We start from the raw sequence: 21,515 nt of genomic DNA, 5'->3' as shown, positions 1-21,515 counted from the left end.
GGGAATTGATTCTTTCGACCCTCGGTTAACAATCTACTATTCCTCCTCTCGAAAAAAAAGAACCTCTCAAAATGTGGAGAAAATTTATTTTTACTGTATCGTTTTTTTTTTATAAAAAGTTATAGTCAGATAAATTTTATTCATTTAGGCTTAGGTATACTAAGCGCTTTCGAATCGTCACTATAAATATTGTTCTGCGTATAATGGTAAGCGAGCGTAAAAAATGTGGACAAAGCGAGACAATGTATGGATCGTAGCAAGTGCAAAGAAGTGGTCCAACCCCTACGGGAAAGAGGCGTGATTATATTATGTATGCATAATGGAAAGTATATAAAAGTGACGCATATTGGTGTGTGACGCATATGGGTATGTGATGAATATATTATATATCGTTACTTTTAATTTTTGAAATTATAAATTAAATTTATTGATTTAAAGGTAACACGTCAGAAGTGTGTGTCAGAAGTGTCCAAAAATTATACTATACAAAAGTTCACTAGTGAAAGTGTGAGTTTTAAGTTGTGTTAATATTTATTATTGTAACACTGCTTGTTTCCTATACATGAATAAATAAATAAGCAAATAAAAGAAATATTAGCGGAATTAATACTCAAGATATATCAAAAAAAAATAATTGGATAAATTGTACGCTCTGTAGATCTCAGCCTTAGTAATAGGCATCCCTGGCCTTGGTACGAAACCCTCAAAATAATGTAACCACCTTAAAAAAAAAGTTCTTTTTTTTTATGAAAATATGGGGCGAGACGAGCAGGACGTTCAGCTGATGGTAACTGATACCCTACCCATTTCAATGCAGTGCCGCTCAGAATTCTTGAATAACCCAAAAAATTTTGAGCGGCACTACAACTGCGCTCGTCACCTCGAGACATAAGTTGTTAAGTCTCATTTGCCCAGTAATTTCACTAGCTACAGCGCCGTAAAAATTATTTTTGTCATCTGTCAATTGATGATATCGTGAGTTTCCCTATAAGTAACCCCACCCCACGCTTATCCATCTATATTAAAAATTATTTCAATAACGCTGCTACCGTTGCATTAATTAGTATTTACGTTATGAAATCAAGGAAATCCAATTAGGGGTGCATTTTATATCGCTATAGGACAAACCTCATTAACCCCCTCTCGGATGTCAAAAGTTCATTAGTCGGAATATAAAAATAAGTCTACTATAAGAGTGAAAACACTCAAAAAATATTTTTAGCCTGAATAGCGAAGGGCGCATGCGTCAGCATAAAAAAAGAAAAAGTTCCGCGCTTAGTTCACTGTTTCGCGCGCTTTCAACCGCATCTATCAAAAAGTTTTAAAGCGAATTAATTGCTAGTGCTATCAGAATGATATAATAAAATATTAATAATAATTAAATTTATATAACTATTAGATATGGAGATAGATATTCATTAATTTAATTTGGTTTAAAATAGTTTATTCTAGACTTTATCTTGTTCGAAATTTAAAATGCTTGCGGCGAAATTGTTGTGGGTTATTATTGTTTTGCTGAGGCTATGGTTCGGTGCTGGTGACTTGTGCTACGCAAGGTGAGTAAAGAAATATGTTTTTTTTTCATGGCTTAGATAAAGAACTTATTAGTGAAGGAATTCTACTGATAGTTGTCGCTCACGCAAAATTTCAATATCTGTAGACCAAAATTGTAAAGTAAATCCAAAATCTTTCAACAATCGTAATTATTTTCAAATAATACACATTGGATGTTATTGTCACAATTTATTTTAAGTAATTGTAGCAGCTATACATTTATCTTAACGAGATTTATGTTATTTAAAACTTTAATAGGCGTTCCTTCTTTTTCTAGCCTCAAAGTTCTGTAGCCATTCTCATGTTTAATGTTCTAACGAAAATCGCTGTACATTTCTGTAGTGATAATTTATTAATAAAGAATTTTGAAATGAAACGAATCAATGCAAAATCTATAACCACAAAAAAAATACGATGTTTTTAATACTGCCTTCTTATTCTTCTTCGTACCTAGGCAGTTATGTCGTCTTTATTAATACTCCACAAATGGGTTAGTGCGAGCAGAAAATCTTTAGAACTGATTTTTAAAGCCTCACTTAACTAGGTCACCTTTTTCATAAGTATCCCCTAGGATGTACCATCCTTTTTTCGTAGCCGTTTAGGCCATTTTCGACTCCCTATAACTTCGTTGTGGATAAAACTAGAAGCCTAAATTTTTAGTAACCAATCAGGCATTGTATAAACGCGGTATTTTTAAAATTACATTCAATTTGAACCAGTAGTTTAAGAATTATAACAAGTCGAAGTTTTTTTTATTTTGTCACTCACTGACTGACTGACCGATCATCAAAAGCTTAAGGCGCTTCTAGAAGACATAGAAGCTTTACAATACAATTATGAGTATTAAGTGTATTAGTCAAGAGAAATCTTTAATATTTTGTAATTTTGGTCCAGTTGGCTAGATACTTCTTCTTCGTCGTTACTCTCTTGACAGAGCGGTCGTGGTCATCACGAAGTGGAATCTTTTGGGGCAGATATGGTGTGCCCCACGAGACTTCGCCACTTTTCCCTGCTGGCCGACAGTCTTGTGCACTCATTCAATGGACCACCCACAGCGGACTTAATTTGGTCGGTCCAACGCATGGGTGACCGTCCCCGCCCTCTGGTACCCTCCACTTTACCCTGAACGACAAGGCGCTCAATGTGGATATGTAGAGATGGCTAGATACACCAACTGAATAAATACATTACATATTACAAAGTTATATATGCAGTTTCGAGAGTTACAAGTCTTGAAATTGGATTATCTACAAAAAGAAATGAGATGCCACCAAAAACATCATCATCATCAGCCGGAAGACGTCCACTGCTGGACAAAGGCCTCCCCCAAAGAGTTCCACGACGATCGGTCCTGCGCTGCCATCCAACGTATTCCAGCGATCTTGACCAGATTAAAAACAAATAGAAAAAAAGTATGTTATGTTTTTTACTAAAAACATAACTTGTGAAAAGAACCAAGTATCGCAACTCAGTTGTTCTACCGTATAACGTTATGAGATTCATGTCAATTGAGTTTGTCAAGTAGGATCAATACCAATGATTTGAGTTTTCTTTAGTGTTAATTCCGCCAATATTTGTCTTAAAACAATTCGAACGTGTTTCGCCTCTACACGAGGCATCCTCAGGACGTGTTGTCTCGCCAAAATCTGGCACGAGTCTCGTGTGTTTAAAGACAAATATTGGCGGAATTAACACTAAAGAAAACTCAAATCATTTGTATAATTATGGATTTCCGCAAAGTAACGCCTACTTCAAATACCAAGTCTGTCAATTTATTTCGTCCCTATATATAGGTCCTTCTGTAGTAAGTTATAAAGTAATTAACTTAACTAACAACATCTTAAAGTGGCCATTTCAATATTAAAAATATTTTATGTTTTAAATAAATAGTATTAGTAGAAGAACTGAGTTGTGAGACTTGGTTTTTAGGGTTCCGTAACCAAATGGCAAAAAACGGAACCGTTATAAATTCGTCATGTCTGTCCGTCCGTATGTCACAGCTACTTCTTTCCGAAACTATAAGAACTATAAATGTAGAAACTTGGTAAGTAAATGTATTCTGTGAACCGCAAAATAGAAAAAAAAACAACAAATTTCGGCGTTCTCCATACTTGAAATGAATCTCAATTTTTTTTCATCAAACCCATCTATGGATAGGTCTTCAAAAATGATATTACTATGACTAATTCAAATATTTTTTTTCCAAACTGAATAGTTAACATCCCCCCCTGTAACATCTAAAATGAGAGAATGATGAAAATAAAAAAATATAATTTAATTATGATGTACATAACCATGCAAACTTCAACCGAAAATTGGTTTGAACGAAATCTAGTAAGTAGTTTCTTTTTATACTTCATAAGTCGTATTATCAATAACTTAATTAAACTTAAATAAAACATCGATCATAAAATGAACTACAAGAACTTTTAAATTATTTTACTTGCTGCTACGGAACTCTTCATGGTCGAGTCCGACTCGCTCTTGGTCGCTTTTTTACAAGTTATAGTTTTGATGGCTATCCTTTTATACATGATCACAGAATAGTTATTTATGCAACTTTAATAAGGGGTATTAAAACACGAATGTGGATCCTAATCCCAATACCCAATTATCAACAGTTGCATACAAGACTTTATCTACACCCAGAATATGAATCCTCTAAAAGATTCTGGAACATTTAGCTTACTGCTAACATTAAAACACCAGTCCTAGTAATAACCTAATATCATTCATTACTGATTATATACAAATAAACTAAGTATTAATGAAACAATTATTTATTTTAGTAGTAATTTCCATTTAGTATAGTGCAATAATTAAAATTCACTCGAATATAATGTTATTTTGCAGCGTTAAAAATGAATCGCTCATTTTTTGTAAGCAAAACAATAAAAATATCGAAGAAAAATGGCGGGGATTCGAATAACCTACTTTTTTTTACGGCGCGCGACGTTCTGGTAGTGTAGAACGCGCGTAAACGAAAATGTTCTTTTTTTGAAATTCCTACAGATACCACGTATCGAGCAATAAGAATGTGGCTGTCTGTTGAAATTCTTTGCGCATGAAGGGATAAAAAAAAACATAGGAGTGTTGTTATGAAATTCAGTACAACATTACAACACTTGGATGATGTAATGGTTATTAGAACATTGGGTGTTTTAATGTTGGCAAGCAGCTAAATTTTTCAGAATCTTTAATAGAGGACATAAAGCATGGGTGTAGATAAAATGTACAAAACAAATGTGTCACGAAATCAAATGAATTATGTAATAAAAAAACGTTTGTGTGGTAAAGTTAAGTAAAACATAAATGACTTTCTGAATGAAAACACGATTAGGCTATTAAATAAAAACAAAATTGTAATTTGTACATTATAACGTTATATTTTATTTAAAAAAAAGAAGGTCGGTTAATTCCTTGTGCTCGTTCTTCTCAGGTTTGAGCCATACTTTTTCAAATGGTAGGAATTTTCATATGAACTGCTAAGAAACTTCTTACAACCTATTGCAGAATTTTGAGTTGCGTAGATATATTCCATCATTGTATTCTACACAATTTCTCACGGGAGTTTTCCGAAGAACTGTGTCACCTGATTCCTGCAGCTCATTCGAACATCACACACTTATGTGTCACCCACACCATATGAATGTGTGGCGCATTGCCTGTATACCTAGTGCAGTTTAGTCAATGATTTTAGTCATCGTATAAGGAAAGTAAAGAATTTAAAAGATATAGCAATTTTAAACAACCTAGTAGAGGGAATTGCGAGTTTATGTTTGTTTCGAGTATTGACATTATGTACATCAATATTATTTTTAATTTGCTATTATGTCTATGAGCGAACAGGTTCTCATATATTATGTACTGGCAGTGTATCATGTACCCATAAGAAATTAGGGCACCTCCTGCAATTCCTCTGCCAAGAGAGAGTGGGTGGTGATTTTTCCCAAGTGGGAGGCTACTTTGTATGCTGGCTAGATGGGTACTAGAGCGGTGGTATTTTCTGCAGTGAAACAGTAATGTAAAAACTGGTGAAATTACAGGGCTAATGAGAGAACATCTCTTGTATCAGCGAAGAGCCATTATGATGTCTCTCAGAGTTTTTGGTTCAATTTACAATATTCTCTTGCAACACAGGAGCGTTGCCGACCTTTATGGAAGGTGTACGCAGTTTTTTGCAGGTACCCATGTCGTATCGTCCCGGAAACACCGCACAAGGTAGCTCATTCTAAAGCTTTGTAGTACGTGGAAGAAAGCTCTTTGAAAACCGCACTGTTTATCCTAATCAGTGGTGTTTCGTGCGAAGGTGGAATTCAGTGGCTGGAATCAGGTGAAATAGCTCTTCGGAACACTCCCCGTGATAAATGCGATAGAAGACTACTTGCGCACTTTTTAATGAAATATACAATATTGTACTGTCATTGCTATCGCTATAAAATAATCATAATCTAGTCCCTGGCTGTCTGATCACTTAGATATTCAGCTATGGAGTAGTAGGATTTACGACGGAGCGATTTTTTAACCGACTTCAAAAAAGGAGGAGGTTCTCCATTCGTTAGTTTTTTTTATGTTTGTTACCTTAGACCAAATTTTGATAATTCTTTTTTATTTGAAAGCTTCCCGTGTGGTCCCATTGTATTTTGATCCAGATCTGACAATGGCATCCATGAGAAAACCATCAAGTCTTAAATTTGCTATACGTACGTATAGCAAAGTGGATGATAAATTTACGAATAACTCAGTATCACGACAACCGATTTCGATGATTCTTTTTTATTTGAAAGTATATACTTCAAAAATGGTTTGGTGAGGGTTTGGTTAAGTTCTGGTTACGGAATCCATGACAAAGTAACGGAACCCTTCAATTCTTAGGAGGAAAATTAACGATACTCAGCCAAATCTTTTTTATGCTATGGGGATATTTAAGTCATCTACCACAACATAGTTATGGTCAAGTAATTGTCGTAGTCAAATATGGTGATCAATGGGAGTCCCATTGATCACTTAACGACTTACAGCAAGGGTGCGATCTGTGGCAGAATTTATAACTGTCTGTAATCAAATTGCAAAGCGCTTACGTTCATTTCTGTAATGAAAAATTTAGTACATATTTAGACAAATTGTTAGTTAGTGTACTTAAAATTCACTAAAAATAAAAAAACAAAAAAAACGATTCCAAAAATAACAACAATCGTAACTCGAATAAGATTATTTAATAAGATTGTATAAAAATACGCAGTTATTTTTATACTTTTTAGTGCATATTATATCTATTGTTTTGGAATAGTATTTTTGAAGTCGGTTGCTTTTTGTTAAAAAATTTTTAATTTACTGAATCTACCATATTATGTTCGGAAAAAATAGAACATATAAGAAACTCAACTGTCACTCCTTCCAATTAATAGAGTATTTATAATATATTATTAATGAGCTGTAATATACATAACAAATTAGTTTGTAAGATGCTGAATCGAATATATGAATCGAGTTCAAAGTTAAAAGTATATTGGATGCATCAACCTTTAGAGCTTGGGGCTTACGTGGGGCACACTGAAAATGTTTAGAACTGGCCAGTTAGAAACATTGCTTTTTTTGAATTTAAATTTTCGAACTCTTTGGTAACCTAATGTAGTATAATGCATTTATTTGGCATTTGTTTTGGTGAATTGGCGGTAAGTCTAAAACTCTTGTTACACGTGAAAATGAACCTAACGCGAGATAATTTACGGTCAATGATTTATTATGACTTTCGTTGTGGGCTTACTCAACAACAAAGCTATGATAGGCTGCGATAAGCATTTCTTAATGAAGCCCCATCTCGTGCCACTATTTATAATTTGTCTAACGAGTTTAAACGTGGACGTAGCAATCTCAATGATGATCCGCGTGAGGGATGTCCTTCAACAGCGACTACTAAAATCAACATCAGTGCTGTGCGACGCATGATAGAGGAAGATAAGATGATAGAGGAGATACGGGCAAGCCTAGGCATTGGTATGAGTCAAGTTCAAAAAATATTACACGAACATTTAGTAACGTCAGGAAGCTTTGTACCAGAAAGAAAGTAAAGAAAGGAAGAAATCAAGGGAAAAAGATGATTGCCTCATTATTTGGTCGGAAATGTCATTTGGCGACAGTTGTGCTAGAAGATGGAAGGACAGTTACTGCAGACTGGTATGTCGCTGTTTGCTTGTTGTCTTGGAAAAAATTCAACAGCAGCGCCCTCGAAGCAGGATCCTCCTTCACCACGACAATGCTTCAGTGCACTCCGCAAAACGGACTGTAGAATATTTGACTATGGCAAAGGTGTCGAGATAATGAGTCATCCGCCATACAGTCCTGACCTGGCGCCCTGCGACTTTTATTTATTCCCAAGAACTAAAGATGAAATTCGAGGTATTCGCTTTACGAGCCCTGAAGTTGCGGTAAAAGCGTACGAAAATGCCATAGAAGAGACCCCTAAGGAAGAATTGGCCCACTGCTTTTCTCATTGGTTCCATCGAATGCGACGATGTGTAGAGAGGAACGTAGATTACTTCGAAAATCAATAAAAGTATTGGCAACTTTCTACATTAAGCCGTTTTTGATTTTCTAAACATTTTCAATGTTACCTAGGTATATCTATTGTTTTGGAATAGTGTTTTTGAAGTCGGTTGTTTTTTTGTTAATTTTTTTTAAAACATTTAAATTTATTTATAATGCCTGAACAGTCTATGTCAGCATCATGACCCCACAGCAAAATACCGTACGTACGTCATGATGCTGTGAAAATAACTGAAGTACACTAATCTATCGGTCGCAACATTCGTGTACTCCCTAAACTTTCTAAAGGCGTATGCCGCAGAGTTGAGTCTATCTGCCAGTTGGGCATTATGTGGACCCAAAAGAAGCTTTTTATCTAACGTGATACACAAATAAAATTTGAAAACAACATTTTGGTAACGATGCGGGACTTGATGTGAGGTGAACAAAGCATACAAGATTTTATGATGATACAAAGTTGGAAGAGCACTCGCACGGACGGAGGTTCGAGTCCCGCACCGTTCATAAAATTTTGTTTTCAAATTTTATTTGCGTATTTATCCCAGACACTATCACTTAAAAAACATGACAAATTGTCTAACGTAATACCCGAGAAGACCGTAGTGACCACAAGTTCCAATCTCTGCTCATTTAACATTTGTTCCTTAACTCAAAATTTTTTGCTTGATACAAGATATACTTGTTGTACAATATAGATTCATCTTTCAGCGCAACTCTGCAGTCATTTCAAGATCTTCTCCCGGATGATCCACGGCTGTACGACAAGATGAGACCTCCCAAGAAAGATGATCAGCCGACCATCGTCAACTTCCACGTCACTGTCATGGGCCTTGACTCCATTGATGAGAACTCTATGGTAAGCACAGTATGCATTAATTAAATTCCAGAAGATGGGCAGTAAATATTATTTATATTAATTATAATATAATATTGAGACACTTTTACACAAATTATTTTTTATTTGTTTGTTTGTTTTGATTAAAACGGTTACAATACCAATTACATTAATCAAGCACATTGCTATTGCAAGACGCTATTATGCGTGGACTCACAAAGTTGGAGCAGCAACTGAACTAACACCTCAAGTCTGTTAGTAAATAGATCACAATTAGGGCGGGCTTCTACGAGGCCTATAAACAATTTCGATTCCCGCGGCACGCGACACGCGGGTAACGCCAGAAGACGGTGATTTCTGCTACGACTATAATTAATGTCAAGGTGTATACAATCGAATCAGCTCATTATGAATATCAGAGGCAGTTGCTTGGTCAAGAGCCCGTCTGCTTTCTAGATTCGTCTTGTCCCAAACTAGGCTTAGCTTGGTTATATATTTTATATAATATGATAACTTAAAAATACATAAATACTTATAAAGATCCACTGGGCTACTTTGGTCGTCATAAATAAATAATTAAATTTTATAAAAGACAGATTGTGAACACAAATGAAACCAAAGCTAATCACCGTACAACTTCAGTATAATTAATATTCTTCATTCTCATAGAGTTACAAATAAAGTGGTTTGTTCACTATAACGTGCCAATAATGGCAAGAGACCCAGTCGCTAGGGTCGTCACTAGTTATCTATAAGTGTCTTAAGCATAAAAAGGAATTATTTTTGATGTCATTTTTAATATACTAGATACTACCGCTTCGGAAACAAATGGTGCTCTGAGAGAGAAAAAACGGCGCAAGAAACTCTCCCAGCATTCTTTTTTTGCACTCTTTTTAATGAAATATACAATATTGTACTGTCATTGCTATTGCTATAGGAGGAAAATATTGCATCAGCTTCAAGGCAAAATCTGCAAGTTTTATTGTATTTGATTCCGACCACACTTGCTTAGACAAGGAACTCGCAACGGCCGGTTACCCTCAAAACTATGACCTGGGAAAAAGGGCCGATGTCTAAGAGCGTCACAGGTCTCCTCAGGGAAGGGAAGGATCGGAGTCGGGCTAAATGTCAAATTCTTATTATAAAAAAAAAACACAAACCGCGCCCGGGTTTCTATTCTAAAAAAAAATCTCGTTAACGCTAATAGTTGAGAAACGAATAAAAATGTCTGACTACCCACTTTAAATTTTAATTGTAGCCTCATTTGTTTGTGCCATGCAATCCTGAGATAGAAAAATTAAAAAAAAATGCTTGACGTCATCTTGAATGTTTTTAGGTTAATTATACACATTCAGCAGTTTTCCAAATTTATTTACCAAGCGACGCATTTGTGTATTTGTGAAAGAATTTTACGTTTTAACTTTGCTGGAGGAATGTTCCAAAAGGGCTGGATTTGAATAAGGAGTTAATGAGTGGGGAAGTTAATCTATACAAATAAAAATGAATAGCCCTAATGTATGTGTGCGCATAGCTTCTAAACGACTGCACCAAACTGGATAGATATTTTCGTGTACTATTTGTAATTATATGGACAAGGTTCTTCTCACGAGCTCTATTTTTTCCGAAAATATGAGAGATTCAGTAATTTAAATGAAATATTTTATACTGAGAATTCAAAAGATTATTTGACTTTGATTTCGAAGATTTGTATGAAATTCAGAAAATCTACGGACAGTATCTAAAATATTCGGACAAGCTGAATTAAGACAATGCAAGAATCCGGTTCAGCCAATTTAAAAATATAATTCCAAATATGGAATCTTTGAAAATATCTTTGAAAAAAACAGAAACTGTATTTTTTAAGTTTATAATTCCGTCCGGAAAAGTTCTCGAGGATATAAGATATATAAGCATCTCTTGATATCTGGTATTGTTGATTTACTTACCATCAGGACGACCTGTATAGCCGAGTGGTTAGCGATCCTACCTACTAAGCTAGAGGTCCCGGGTTCGAATCCCCGTAGGTGCAAGCATTTATATTATGAATATGGATGTTTGTTTCCGAGTTATGGATGTTTAAATGTATTTCTGTATATTTATATGTATGTTTATATGAATTTATGTATGTATATTGTATTAAATATATCATTGTCTTGTAACCCATAACACAGGCTATATATGCATAACTTGGAGCAAGATAATTTGTAAAAAGTGTGTCAATATTATTATTATTATCAGGTAAACCACTTACCCACTGTCCCCTCTATTATAAAAAAGGAACTCAGTGTATCTTATATATCATAAAATAGCTTATAACGGCATACGCTTCATTTCCAAGGTGCGGTATGAGTACTAGCGACTTTGAAAACAGTCATTTTCGTATTTTGTAATGCAAAGGAAATGGACGCAATATGCACAGTTGTTACAGTACAAACCCTAAAAATATAGGTAATACTGATTAAGCGGCTATCAAAATGGCTATCTGCACGAGCAAGTCGATCCTACCTTTTTATCATCTGATAATTTACGCTATGGATACGCCGGATGTCTTGACTCGTTCGTTGTACGAATGTTTTGTTAGAAAGATTTTATTTGGTAGTACGCTTGGTGCGGAACATGGACAGTTTTAGCTCGCATTAACCATACATAAAAAATAACTTTGAGGCTATTTCTATAACGTCAAAGTTTTTAAAAATATCTCAGTTATAAATAAATTAAACTTTAATACAGACCACAGAATGGTTAGAGGTGCTATATCCTGCACATATATAAAAAAGAAAAGAAGATACCAGAAAGGAGGAACATACTTAAATTGCACGGGTAACGCCAATAACCTTCTTAAAAATTTAAGTAATCTATTAGCTCAAGGTATTAATGCAGAAGATAAATATGATCATTTGGTAAAATTAATGAAAACTGAAACTTAAAAATAAGACAGTAGTTTCGGATAAAACAAAAGAATTGTTAGATGAAAGGAAAACCTTATTAGTAAACAAGAAAGACAACAAGATAAAAATAACTGAGTTGAGCAAAATGATTAATGAGAGCATACGAAAAGATAGAAAGGTGAGAAGAGAAACAACCTTAACAAAATATATTGAAAAGAATGGTGGAGTAAAGAAGGCTTCTAAATACCTGAATAATAAAAAGGATTGGATGTCAAGTTTAAAAAAATGAACGGAAATCTTACTAGCAAGAGACCAGATATACTAAGAATTGCTACGGATTACTATCGGAAACTTTATAGCAGGAACCAAAATGTAAAAAGTGAACGTTCCTTCAAAGACTTCACAATCATAGAACCAGTGCCTAGCATTCTTCAGAAAGAAGTAACGAATGCTATTGAAGGCCAGAAATTAGAAAAAGCTCCTGGGCCAGATCAAATTACTAATGAGCTCCTTAAAACCATATCAGCGGTTATTACACCACACCTGGCAGATATTTTTAACAATATAATGGCAACTGAAATGATACCGGCTGATTGGACGAAATCTACAATATTGGGACCTACCGTCCGATAAGCCTATGTTCAATATTTACAAAATTTTCTCAAAACTATTATTAAATCGTATCTCACCCATTTTAGAAGAGAATCAACCGAAAGAACAATAGGCTTCCGGAGTAATTTTTCAACTGCAGATCATATACACGTACTAAGACAGGTTTTACAAAAATATTATGAATATAACAAAATATATTTCATAGGGTTCATCGATTTGAATAAAGCGTTTGATTCTCTGGAACATGATTATATTTAGGATGCACTGCGAAAACAGTTAGTAAATAACAAGTATATTCGTCTTCTATAAGTGTATATTTCAACTGTACTGCACAGGTCAAACTGGAGACAGCTGGTGAAGAGTTCCGCATCGAGTGGGGTGTCCGTCAAGGCGATCCTATTTCTCCTAAGCTCTTCACAGCAGTGCTAGAGATGATTTTCAGGAACCTAGAGTGGGAACGTTTTGTCCTAAATATAAACGGCGAAAAATTTAACCATTTACGCTTTACAGATGACATCCACAAAACGACGTGAGACGTGAAAACCACCTAAAGCACATGTTGCAACAACTTGCAAACGAAAGTAATAAAGCCGGCTTGCAAATAAATGCGTCCTAAACGAAAATCATGACCAACTCATCAGGTACAACTGGTTCGATAGTAGTTGATAATGAAACAGTAGAATATGTCACAGAATACATCTATTTAGGACAGTTAATAACCCCTGAAAATAACATGAAGAAAGAAATAGACAGACGCATTTGTTATACATGGAAAAATTACTGGTCTTTGAGTGAAATCTTAAAAACCCTGAAATATCCATAGGAATAAAAAGAAAAGTCTACAACACGTGTATACTCCCATGTCTAACATATGGATGTCAAACTTGGGCTCTAACAGACCATCTCTCGGAAAAAGTTAAAATGTGCCAATACTCCATAGAAAGGAGCGTAATTGGAGTTAGGAGACGAGACAAAGTAAAGTTAGAAAATATTAAGAGTCAGACAAAATTCAATAACGCACACAAGATGTGTCAAAGGCAAAAGTGGAAATGGACTGGACACATTCTGAGGGAAAAGAAAGAGAAATGGACAAAAACTGTAACAGAATGGTATCCAAGAGACGGTAAACGAAGGAAAGATAGACAGATTAGAAGGTGGGAGGATGTTTTTAAAAGGATAGCAGGACCGAACTGGATGAAAATAGCTAGAGACCGAATAAAGTGGAAGTCCTTAGAGGAGGCCTTTGTCGAGAGACAAATTATTAGTTAAGCTAATTTAAGTTTAATTTATAATAAAAATTAAGTTACTAGTAATAATAAAGGCTATTTCATTTATTTAACTATATATAAAAATAAATAAATATCTAAAGTCATCGTCGCGGAAATCTTTAGGAGAAGCCATTGTCCAGCAGTGGATGTCTTCCGGCTGATGATGATCATGAACTATACAATCACCATGTAAAAGTACGTTCCTTGGATGTTTCCAAATACAAAGCACTTCGATAAGTAAGAAATGCATTGGCATCTTCAGAAGTTGCAGGGCTGCCATGATGATAAAAAAAATATGGCCAGTTGACAAACCAAGAACAAATATCATGTTTTTCCATAAATTTTTACTCAGTACTTATTCTCATATTATAATTATAATAATCCTTAAGATCTAAATTTTTTTCTGCAGACATACGCAGCGGATATATTTTTTGCTCAAACTTGGAAGGATTTTCGTCTAAGGCTCCCAGAGAATATGACAACAGAATATCGGTATGTATTTGTTTGCCATACAAGTTATAATTAACAAAACCCGTATATGCGGAAGGTGTACGTACCAAAATAGGTTCTCTAATTTAGAAAATCTCTAATATACTTTCTAAATTTTTGAAAATCACTGAATCTAAACTAGATGTTATGTGATCGAATCAGAATTGGGGAGATCCATAGGAGAACCAAAGTTACCGACATATCCCAAATGATTGCGAAACTGAAGTGGCAGTGGGCAGGCACATAGTTCGACGGACAGATGGCCGTTGGTGCAGTAAGTTCTCGAATGGCGAACAAGTACCGGAAGACGCAGTGTTGGTAGGCCCCCACAAGACGGACCGACGATCTGGTCAAGATCGCCGGAATACGTTGGATGAGGGCAGCGCAGGACCGATTGTCGTGGAAATCTTTGGGATGAATATGAATAACTGCAATACGGGGAATTTCATATCGCCTAGAACTTTAGTACAACTTTGCCATCCTCCAGGGGACTTCCTCCTTCCTTTAGGTATGTATGTTCCTACATCCTACGAAACTAAGAACAGGATTGTATGTATAAGAATAAATCAGATAAGAGTAGTTAAAACGTGGATACCATAGTTAAAGTAGTAGTTCAGTAGCGAACAAGGTTAGTAGCTATACATTTAGATATCTACAGATTCTTTAAATTATTATGCAGTTATTTTAAGAGAATTATTGATGAAGTCTAAATTTTTTTATTTTCACCTGATGGTAAGAACTTGCCCACAAAATATAATCACAAAATACCAGTCTTTAAAGATAAATATCATGTATATACTAGGAAGGATGGTTATTCCATATTGTTTTATAATACCGTAAAGCTCCTTAGTGAATTGGTACGAAGGTCATGTCAAAATCGAGAAATCATCGAATTCAATAGTTGTTAACTACTGGTGTAAGGTAACCGATCTTATAACCCCCACACTAAGGTCGAGTATAACATATACGACATCATTTGAGAATAATCCTTAATGTATGAAGTTGCAATCATTGTTTCATTTAGAGCGATACAACGACTAATATGATATTGGTGATTAATATTGGTCTATAATCAGTTACTGTTACCTAATTCAAAGTATTTTACTAACTGCCATGACATGTATAAATTATTTGCTAAATTATATTCTGTTTTCTTAACCCAAGTTGAACGTGAAACAAAACTAATTAAGAATAGTACTATTAGTTTTCCTATTATAAAAATTAACTATTTTTGTTACCCATAAATTGTTGAATGTTTTAGACTCCTAGAAGTAGACTGGTTGAAACACATGTGGCGCCCCGACTCCTTCTTCAAGAACGCAAAGTCCGTCACCTTCCAGACAATGACGATTCCGAACCATTACGTTTGGCTGTACAAGGACAAGACTATACTCTACATGGTGAAGCTAACTCTGAAGCTGTCGTGTGCGATGAACTTCCTGATCTACCCTCATGATACACAGGAGTGCAAACTGCAGATGGAGAGCTGTAAGTAGTAGCAGTAGAACTAGTACGTCAAAAGCATTATCTATATCTTCTATATATATAATGATAATGATCTTTGTTTGAGGCTCTTTCACGCCTAAACCACTGATCGTATCGACATTAACCTACGACCATTCGATGCGAAAGTTATTCTAGGTGGTTTAAAGCTACTAATTTTTCGAATTTCAACGTTCCTTCCTTTTAAAATTTGCCTAGCGAAGCGGGCGGGAACGGATAGTATTATATATAATAGGGGATTAATAGGCATGTTGTTCACTTGATGGGAAGATATAAAGAGCTGCCCATGGACATCCGCAATACTAGCCTTTCCGTTTCGGGAAGCTCTGATCGCGCGCGGTATGCCTCAAATCGGCTTGATCTTGATCCGGCGCGCGCAGCGTTCTGCCAATGCGTATTATTTGAGTGAATTTATCTGAAGCCTATTGAAACAAGCTATAAGACCATGCAAAATAAATCATCTTGTAAACAAAATAAATGTCAGAACTTGATGAGAGAATTGTGTGCCGTACGGCACTTTTGATTTTGGTGTATCTGGACAATCTACTTGTAGTGTCCTGGAGCACTGCCGATTTGGGAAGGTTTAGTCTAAGAGCTTATGTTAGTTCCTGGTATTCATATTTAGATGGCTTCAATTTCTGGAAAATCTATAATCACTTCATTAAAAATACTGACGCAAAGATCACTGACACAGAGCTTTAACCTCTAGAGGATCACGTGTGAAATAGTTGTAAAAATATTTTAATTTGCTACAGGTTACATTAGAAGATTCCCGCTACCTAGTTCTGTTGAAGCCATTTTTGTATACACGTCCCATGAGCATAAACCTAAATTCATTTTATGTAGGACAAGTCGTTGGAGATATTTTAATGGTTGCACCTGCTAGATTTTAGAGTTGTTAATTAAATGAATACTCACATTAGCCTTAGCCAGTGTGTTACATTTTAAAACCTATTTATTTATTTAGAAACAAATACAGATATATCCTTAAACATTAAATAGATATAGTGATTTTGAAATAACGACAAAAGGATTTCTCCTTAAACAGTTTCACTTAGTACACCTAATATTTATAAAAGACTTTTATATACACCCATGCTTTAAATCCTCTAATAAAGATTCTAAAACAGTTAGCTTATTGCCAACATTAACACACCCATGTCCTAATAACCATTACATCATCCAAACGAGTGTTGTAATGAAATTCACTGCAACATTATATCATCCGTTTTCATAATGACACTCCTTTGGATGATATTGTTATAGCATATATAGTTACTAGGACTGTTTTTTTTAATGTTAGCAGTAAGCTAACTGCTTCAGAATCTTTGATAGAGGATTCATATTATGGGTGTAGATATAGTCTTGTATGCAACTGTTGATAATTAGGTAGTAAAACACTCATTTGATACTATTATCACACGAAGTGAAGCCGAGTCGCGAGACTCTCTTTAAAACCCACATTCGTGTTTTAATACCCCTCACACAACAATTGCATAAAAAACTGTTGCGGGTGGAATTTCGTAAAATGAATGATGAGTCAATATAAAGATGGAAATCTCTTATAGATATATAATTAATGGTTAGAAGAAATTTGGTGGTTTCCAACTTACTATATTTGGGCTAAGACTTGTTTAATTCTGAATTTGTAAGTTTTAGATTCCAACTTGCTCTTGACCGGTTTTAGAACATTGTTTAAGCGAAGTCCTGACGTGGAATAAAACTGTATGCCGGCTGCCTAGTCATGTTGAAGAGCCATTACGCAAGCGTCCCATAAGCCTAGACCTACATTCAACATATAGGACAAGTTGTTAATGACTAAATGGATATTACTAGTTTTTAGGATTCCGTAGCTAGATGGCAAAAAACGTCATGTCTGTCTGTCTGTCCGTGTATATCACAGCCACTTTTTTCCAAAACTTATAGTGAACTGTAGGTACTATTGAAACTTGGTAAATAGATTAACATTTTCACACAAAAATAGTAAAAAAACAATAAATTTTTACAACATATATTTACCAAGTTTCAATAGTCAAAATTTTTTGAGTTTCAGTAAACTCAAAAAATTTTTTATAATCAATCTTCAAAAATGATATTGAGGTTATTGATATCAATTTATTTTTGCGCGAGAGACACTTCCAAAGTGGTACAAGTGTGTGTCCCACCTCCCTGTAACTTCTAAAATAAGAGAATGATTAAACTAAAAAAATATTTGATGTACACCATTCAATCTTCCACCGAAAATTGGTTTGAACGAGATCTAGTAAATATTTTGTAATACGTATAAATGATGAGAGCATTTGCACTGTATGTTTTTGAGCAAAATTTTTTTGCTTTTTCCATTTAAATAATTTAATATCATTTTCCTTTTTATATAACTTTTATATTATGTTACATGCTGCTACGGAACCCTTCATGGGCGAGTCCAACTTTTACTTGGCCACTTTTTTTTAATTGGCCTACATCAAAGATGAACCGTGTGAATATTTATTAAAATAAAACAAATTTAATAATTAAATTTATAATAACACTAGATTAAAACAATTATTACGGGGAAGTGAAGCATGAATAATGGCAGCATATCCGCGTTGAATAGCTAGCGCTATAGAGGCGTGTAGATAGTACTTTGTACATTCTCCGCGCCTCTGGCCCACACGTGCCAAGTGTCTCGACACCAAACGGCACATAGACGTAAGACTCACTGAGTTCGATATATTTGCAACCCAGAAGGGTTGTTTTCGACAGTCGAAATGAAGTGTGAATGAAACGTGTAGTGATTTTACATAAGTTTAAAGTAATAGTAATTACAGTATGGCGATTGGCGACGAAGTATAAATCGGCTAAGTTCGAAAGCGAACAGTTGCTTGAAAAGTAGTGGATTTCGGCTATGTCCCTATTTTACAAGATTATATCCGTCATCTGTCAATCGATCAGCGACTGCACGTTTCATACGTGAATTGCTTTTTTCTTAGAGAGTTTTGCTAGGCTTATCCCCAGCACCAACTGACGTAGTTTGGACGTAAGAAGGAGCCAAAGAGTTGACGCAATTAAATTCTACAAATGATTTAAGTTTTCTTTAGTGTTAATTCCGCCAATATTTGTTTTTAAAAACAATTCGACACGTGTTTCGCCTCTACACGACATCCCACACGGCATCCTCAGGACGTGTTGTCTCGCCAAAATCTGGCACGAGACCTCGTCTCGAAACTTAAATCATTTGTATAATTATGGATTTCCGCAAAGTAACGCATAAATTTTCGCAATTAAATTCACTTACCAAATTTTAACAAGATTTTTAACCTGATTCCTGCCGCCGAGTTCCACCTTCGCACGACACGCCACAAGTTTGGATATCATCCCCACCATCTGGATGTGTGGCGGTCCTCCACAGTGCGGTTTTCAAGGAGCTTTCTTCCTCGTACTACAACGATGTGGAATGAGCTTCCTTATGCGGTGTTTCCGGGACGATACGACATGGGTACCTTCAAAAAAAGCGCGTACACCTTCCTTAAAGGCCGGCAACGCTCTTGTGATTCCTCTGGTGTTGCAAGAGAATATGGGCGGCGGTGATCACTTAATACCAGGTGACCCGTACGCTCGTTTGTCCTCCTATTCCATAAAAAAAATATACAATAAATTATGAACGAGAAGTATTTGGATACGTCACTAAAAATATCACGAATTTGAAAATAGATGAAAGAGCAACAAGCATCGACTTAAGTAAAATAGCCAACCCTTTTGTAGCTGGCAATCTAAAAATGAAAATGGCATGACATGGTATAGCACTTGTAACTAGTTTTTCCGACACAAATTGTGAAGAGCGGTGGCTCCAGTACAAGTATACTCAAGCAGTAACAACCCAAAGTGAGAAAGTTTTAAAAAATACAATTTTCCTCGAGTTGCTATGCATTTGAAACAATTTTGTTGTGAATAAAATTGCTTGGCAAAAAACCATTTTAAAAATTCTGCTTTATTTGCTTACACATCTCAATTGCTCTTAAGATTTTCACTCGTAAAGTAGTGGATAGTTTCACCTGATTCCTGCCGCCGAATTCCACTTTCGCACGACACGCCACAAGTTAGGATATCATCCCCACCATCTGGATGTGTGGCGGTCCTCCACAGTACGGTTTTCAAGGAGTTGTCTTCCACGTACTACAAACATGTGGAATGAATTTCCTTGTGCGGTGTTTCCGGGACGATACGACATGGGTACCTTCAAAAAAAGCGCGTCCGCCTTCACTCTGGTGTCGCATGTGAATGTGGACGACGGTGATCACTTAACACCAGGTGACCCGTACGCTCGTTTGTCCTCCTTTTCCATAAAAAAGCAAGTTTCAACAAATCCTTCTTCATATGATGCAATAGTGGTAATTTTTCGATGTAAACGGTCTCGACACTTTTCATGCTTTTAACCCTAGATCAGTATTATTGATGCCAAATAAGATGAATATATCCAAATGATTTGAGTTTTCTTTAGTGTTAATTCCTCCAATATTTGTCTTTAAAACAATTCGACACGTGTTTCGCCTCTACACTAAGCATCCTCAGGACGTGTTGCCTCGCCAAAATCTGGCATGAGACTGAATCAAATGAGTTTATTTTTTTCTTTGCGCCCAAAAAGGGAAAGAGCTACCCTCCGGGATAACGACGGGAGGGAGGTGGTGAATGGTCATGCATACTAACGCAGCCTAAGTCTGCGTTGGTTATGTGGGACTCACGTGAAAACCTAGGTGCCTACCCACTAAACACCACCTGCAGTTGGCTTTGGGCAGGTGCCCTCTAAGCCTACATCGAAGGCGACCTTCTCTTAGGGAGAGAGAGGCACAAGCGGCACTCCCTATGGAGTTTCCGCTGGGATCAAATGAGCCGGAAATCGCTCTTTTCGTCTCATTTCAGTCCCATGAAATGACGCGCTGTGATTGGTCGGCTGTTGTGACGTATTACCCCCGGAAGAGATACGTAACAATGGTGAAGGGACCAAATTTGTTTGTTCATTCAAAAATGTAAACATGTTATTTTTGTGTTTTATTATTTCTAATTGCTCTAACACGTTCAATCGAAATCCTTTTTCACATGTATGTAAAATATTAAAATTATTATTGTTTTCGAGTGATTGACCGGTGTCAATTAAATGTTTCACGAAGTGTGATTTTTCGGGATGATTATTCCTCTAGGCGGCAATATGTTCCTTTAATCTAAGTTCGAAATTTCAACCAGTTTGACTGAATTCAAATTTTATTACTAATATCATTATTTTCTGTGTCTGTCTAATTTTCTTTTTTATATATTTTTGCACGGCCGATACAAATTAAACTATAAAGTAACCAGGAACATCCATAGAGCAAAAGATTCAACTATTTGCGCTCTTTTGAAGTCAGCCACATGTGAGCTGTTGTTGCAAGAGATATAGTACCTTATTAGTGCAGCGAATGAATTGATGAATGCCAAACCAGATGGGGATGATGATAGTTCAGTCAGTAGTGCAATGGAAGTACGGGCAATCGGCGGTACGGTACAAGTTGAAAATATCCTCAGATCACGAGAGGAATACGGCAGAAGACACACAATGAAAAGGGTAACATTTGTTCGATGTGATTAAAAACTTAGCGAGTACCTATCAATGTTGAAATTGTAAAATAATATTAATCCCAATTTGTGATACTCACAAATACAGGACCATCATGGGAAATTTTAAAAATAGGTCTCCGCCATCCTAGGTCCAAAGCAATTCCGTACGCTGGTGTTTTTAATAATTATTAAGCTTTATTTATTCCAACTTTTAAGAATAAACAATACAATTTAACTTAGAAATTTAAA

At 35.6% G+C, this 21,515-nt stretch overlaps 1 protein-coding gene across 2 annotated transcripts in view; it reads left to right on the top strand.

Annotated features, from left to right (window-relative positions):
- Window positions 1–1,308: 1,308 nt before the first annotated feature.
- Window positions 1,309–21,515, top strand: part of LOC126980008 (glycine receptor subunit alpha-2-like) — a 57,946-nt gene continuing 37,739 nt past the window's right edge. Inside the window, exons 1-4 of one of the 2 annotated variants that reach the window (XM_050829632.1) lie at window positions 1,309–1,556; window positions 8,809–8,956; window positions 14,113–14,195; window positions 15,454–15,680. In XM_050829632.1, coding sequence (XP_050685589.1) covers window positions 1,477–1,556; window positions 8,809–8,956; window positions 14,113–14,195; window positions 15,454–15,680 — 538 coding nt within the window. In that variant the 5' untranslated portion in view covers window positions 1,309–1,476. Of the gene's footprint in view, window positions 1,557–8,808; window positions 8,957–14,112; window positions 14,196–15,453; window positions 15,689–21,515 lie in introns of those variants that run through there. The other variant, XM_050829633.1, reaches the window with a different exon arrangement.

The sequence above is a fragment of the Leptidea sinapis genome, chromosome 4 (genome assembly GCF_905404315.1).
Source record: "Leptidea sinapis chromosome 4, ilLepSina1.1, whole genome shotgun sequence".
Taxonomy (NCBI): Eukaryota; Metazoa; Arthropoda; class Insecta; order Lepidoptera; family Pieridae; genus Leptidea; species Leptidea sinapis.
The sequence above is the reverse complement of the archived record's forward strand: the minus strand, read 5'-3'. Positions and strand labels throughout refer to the sequence as shown.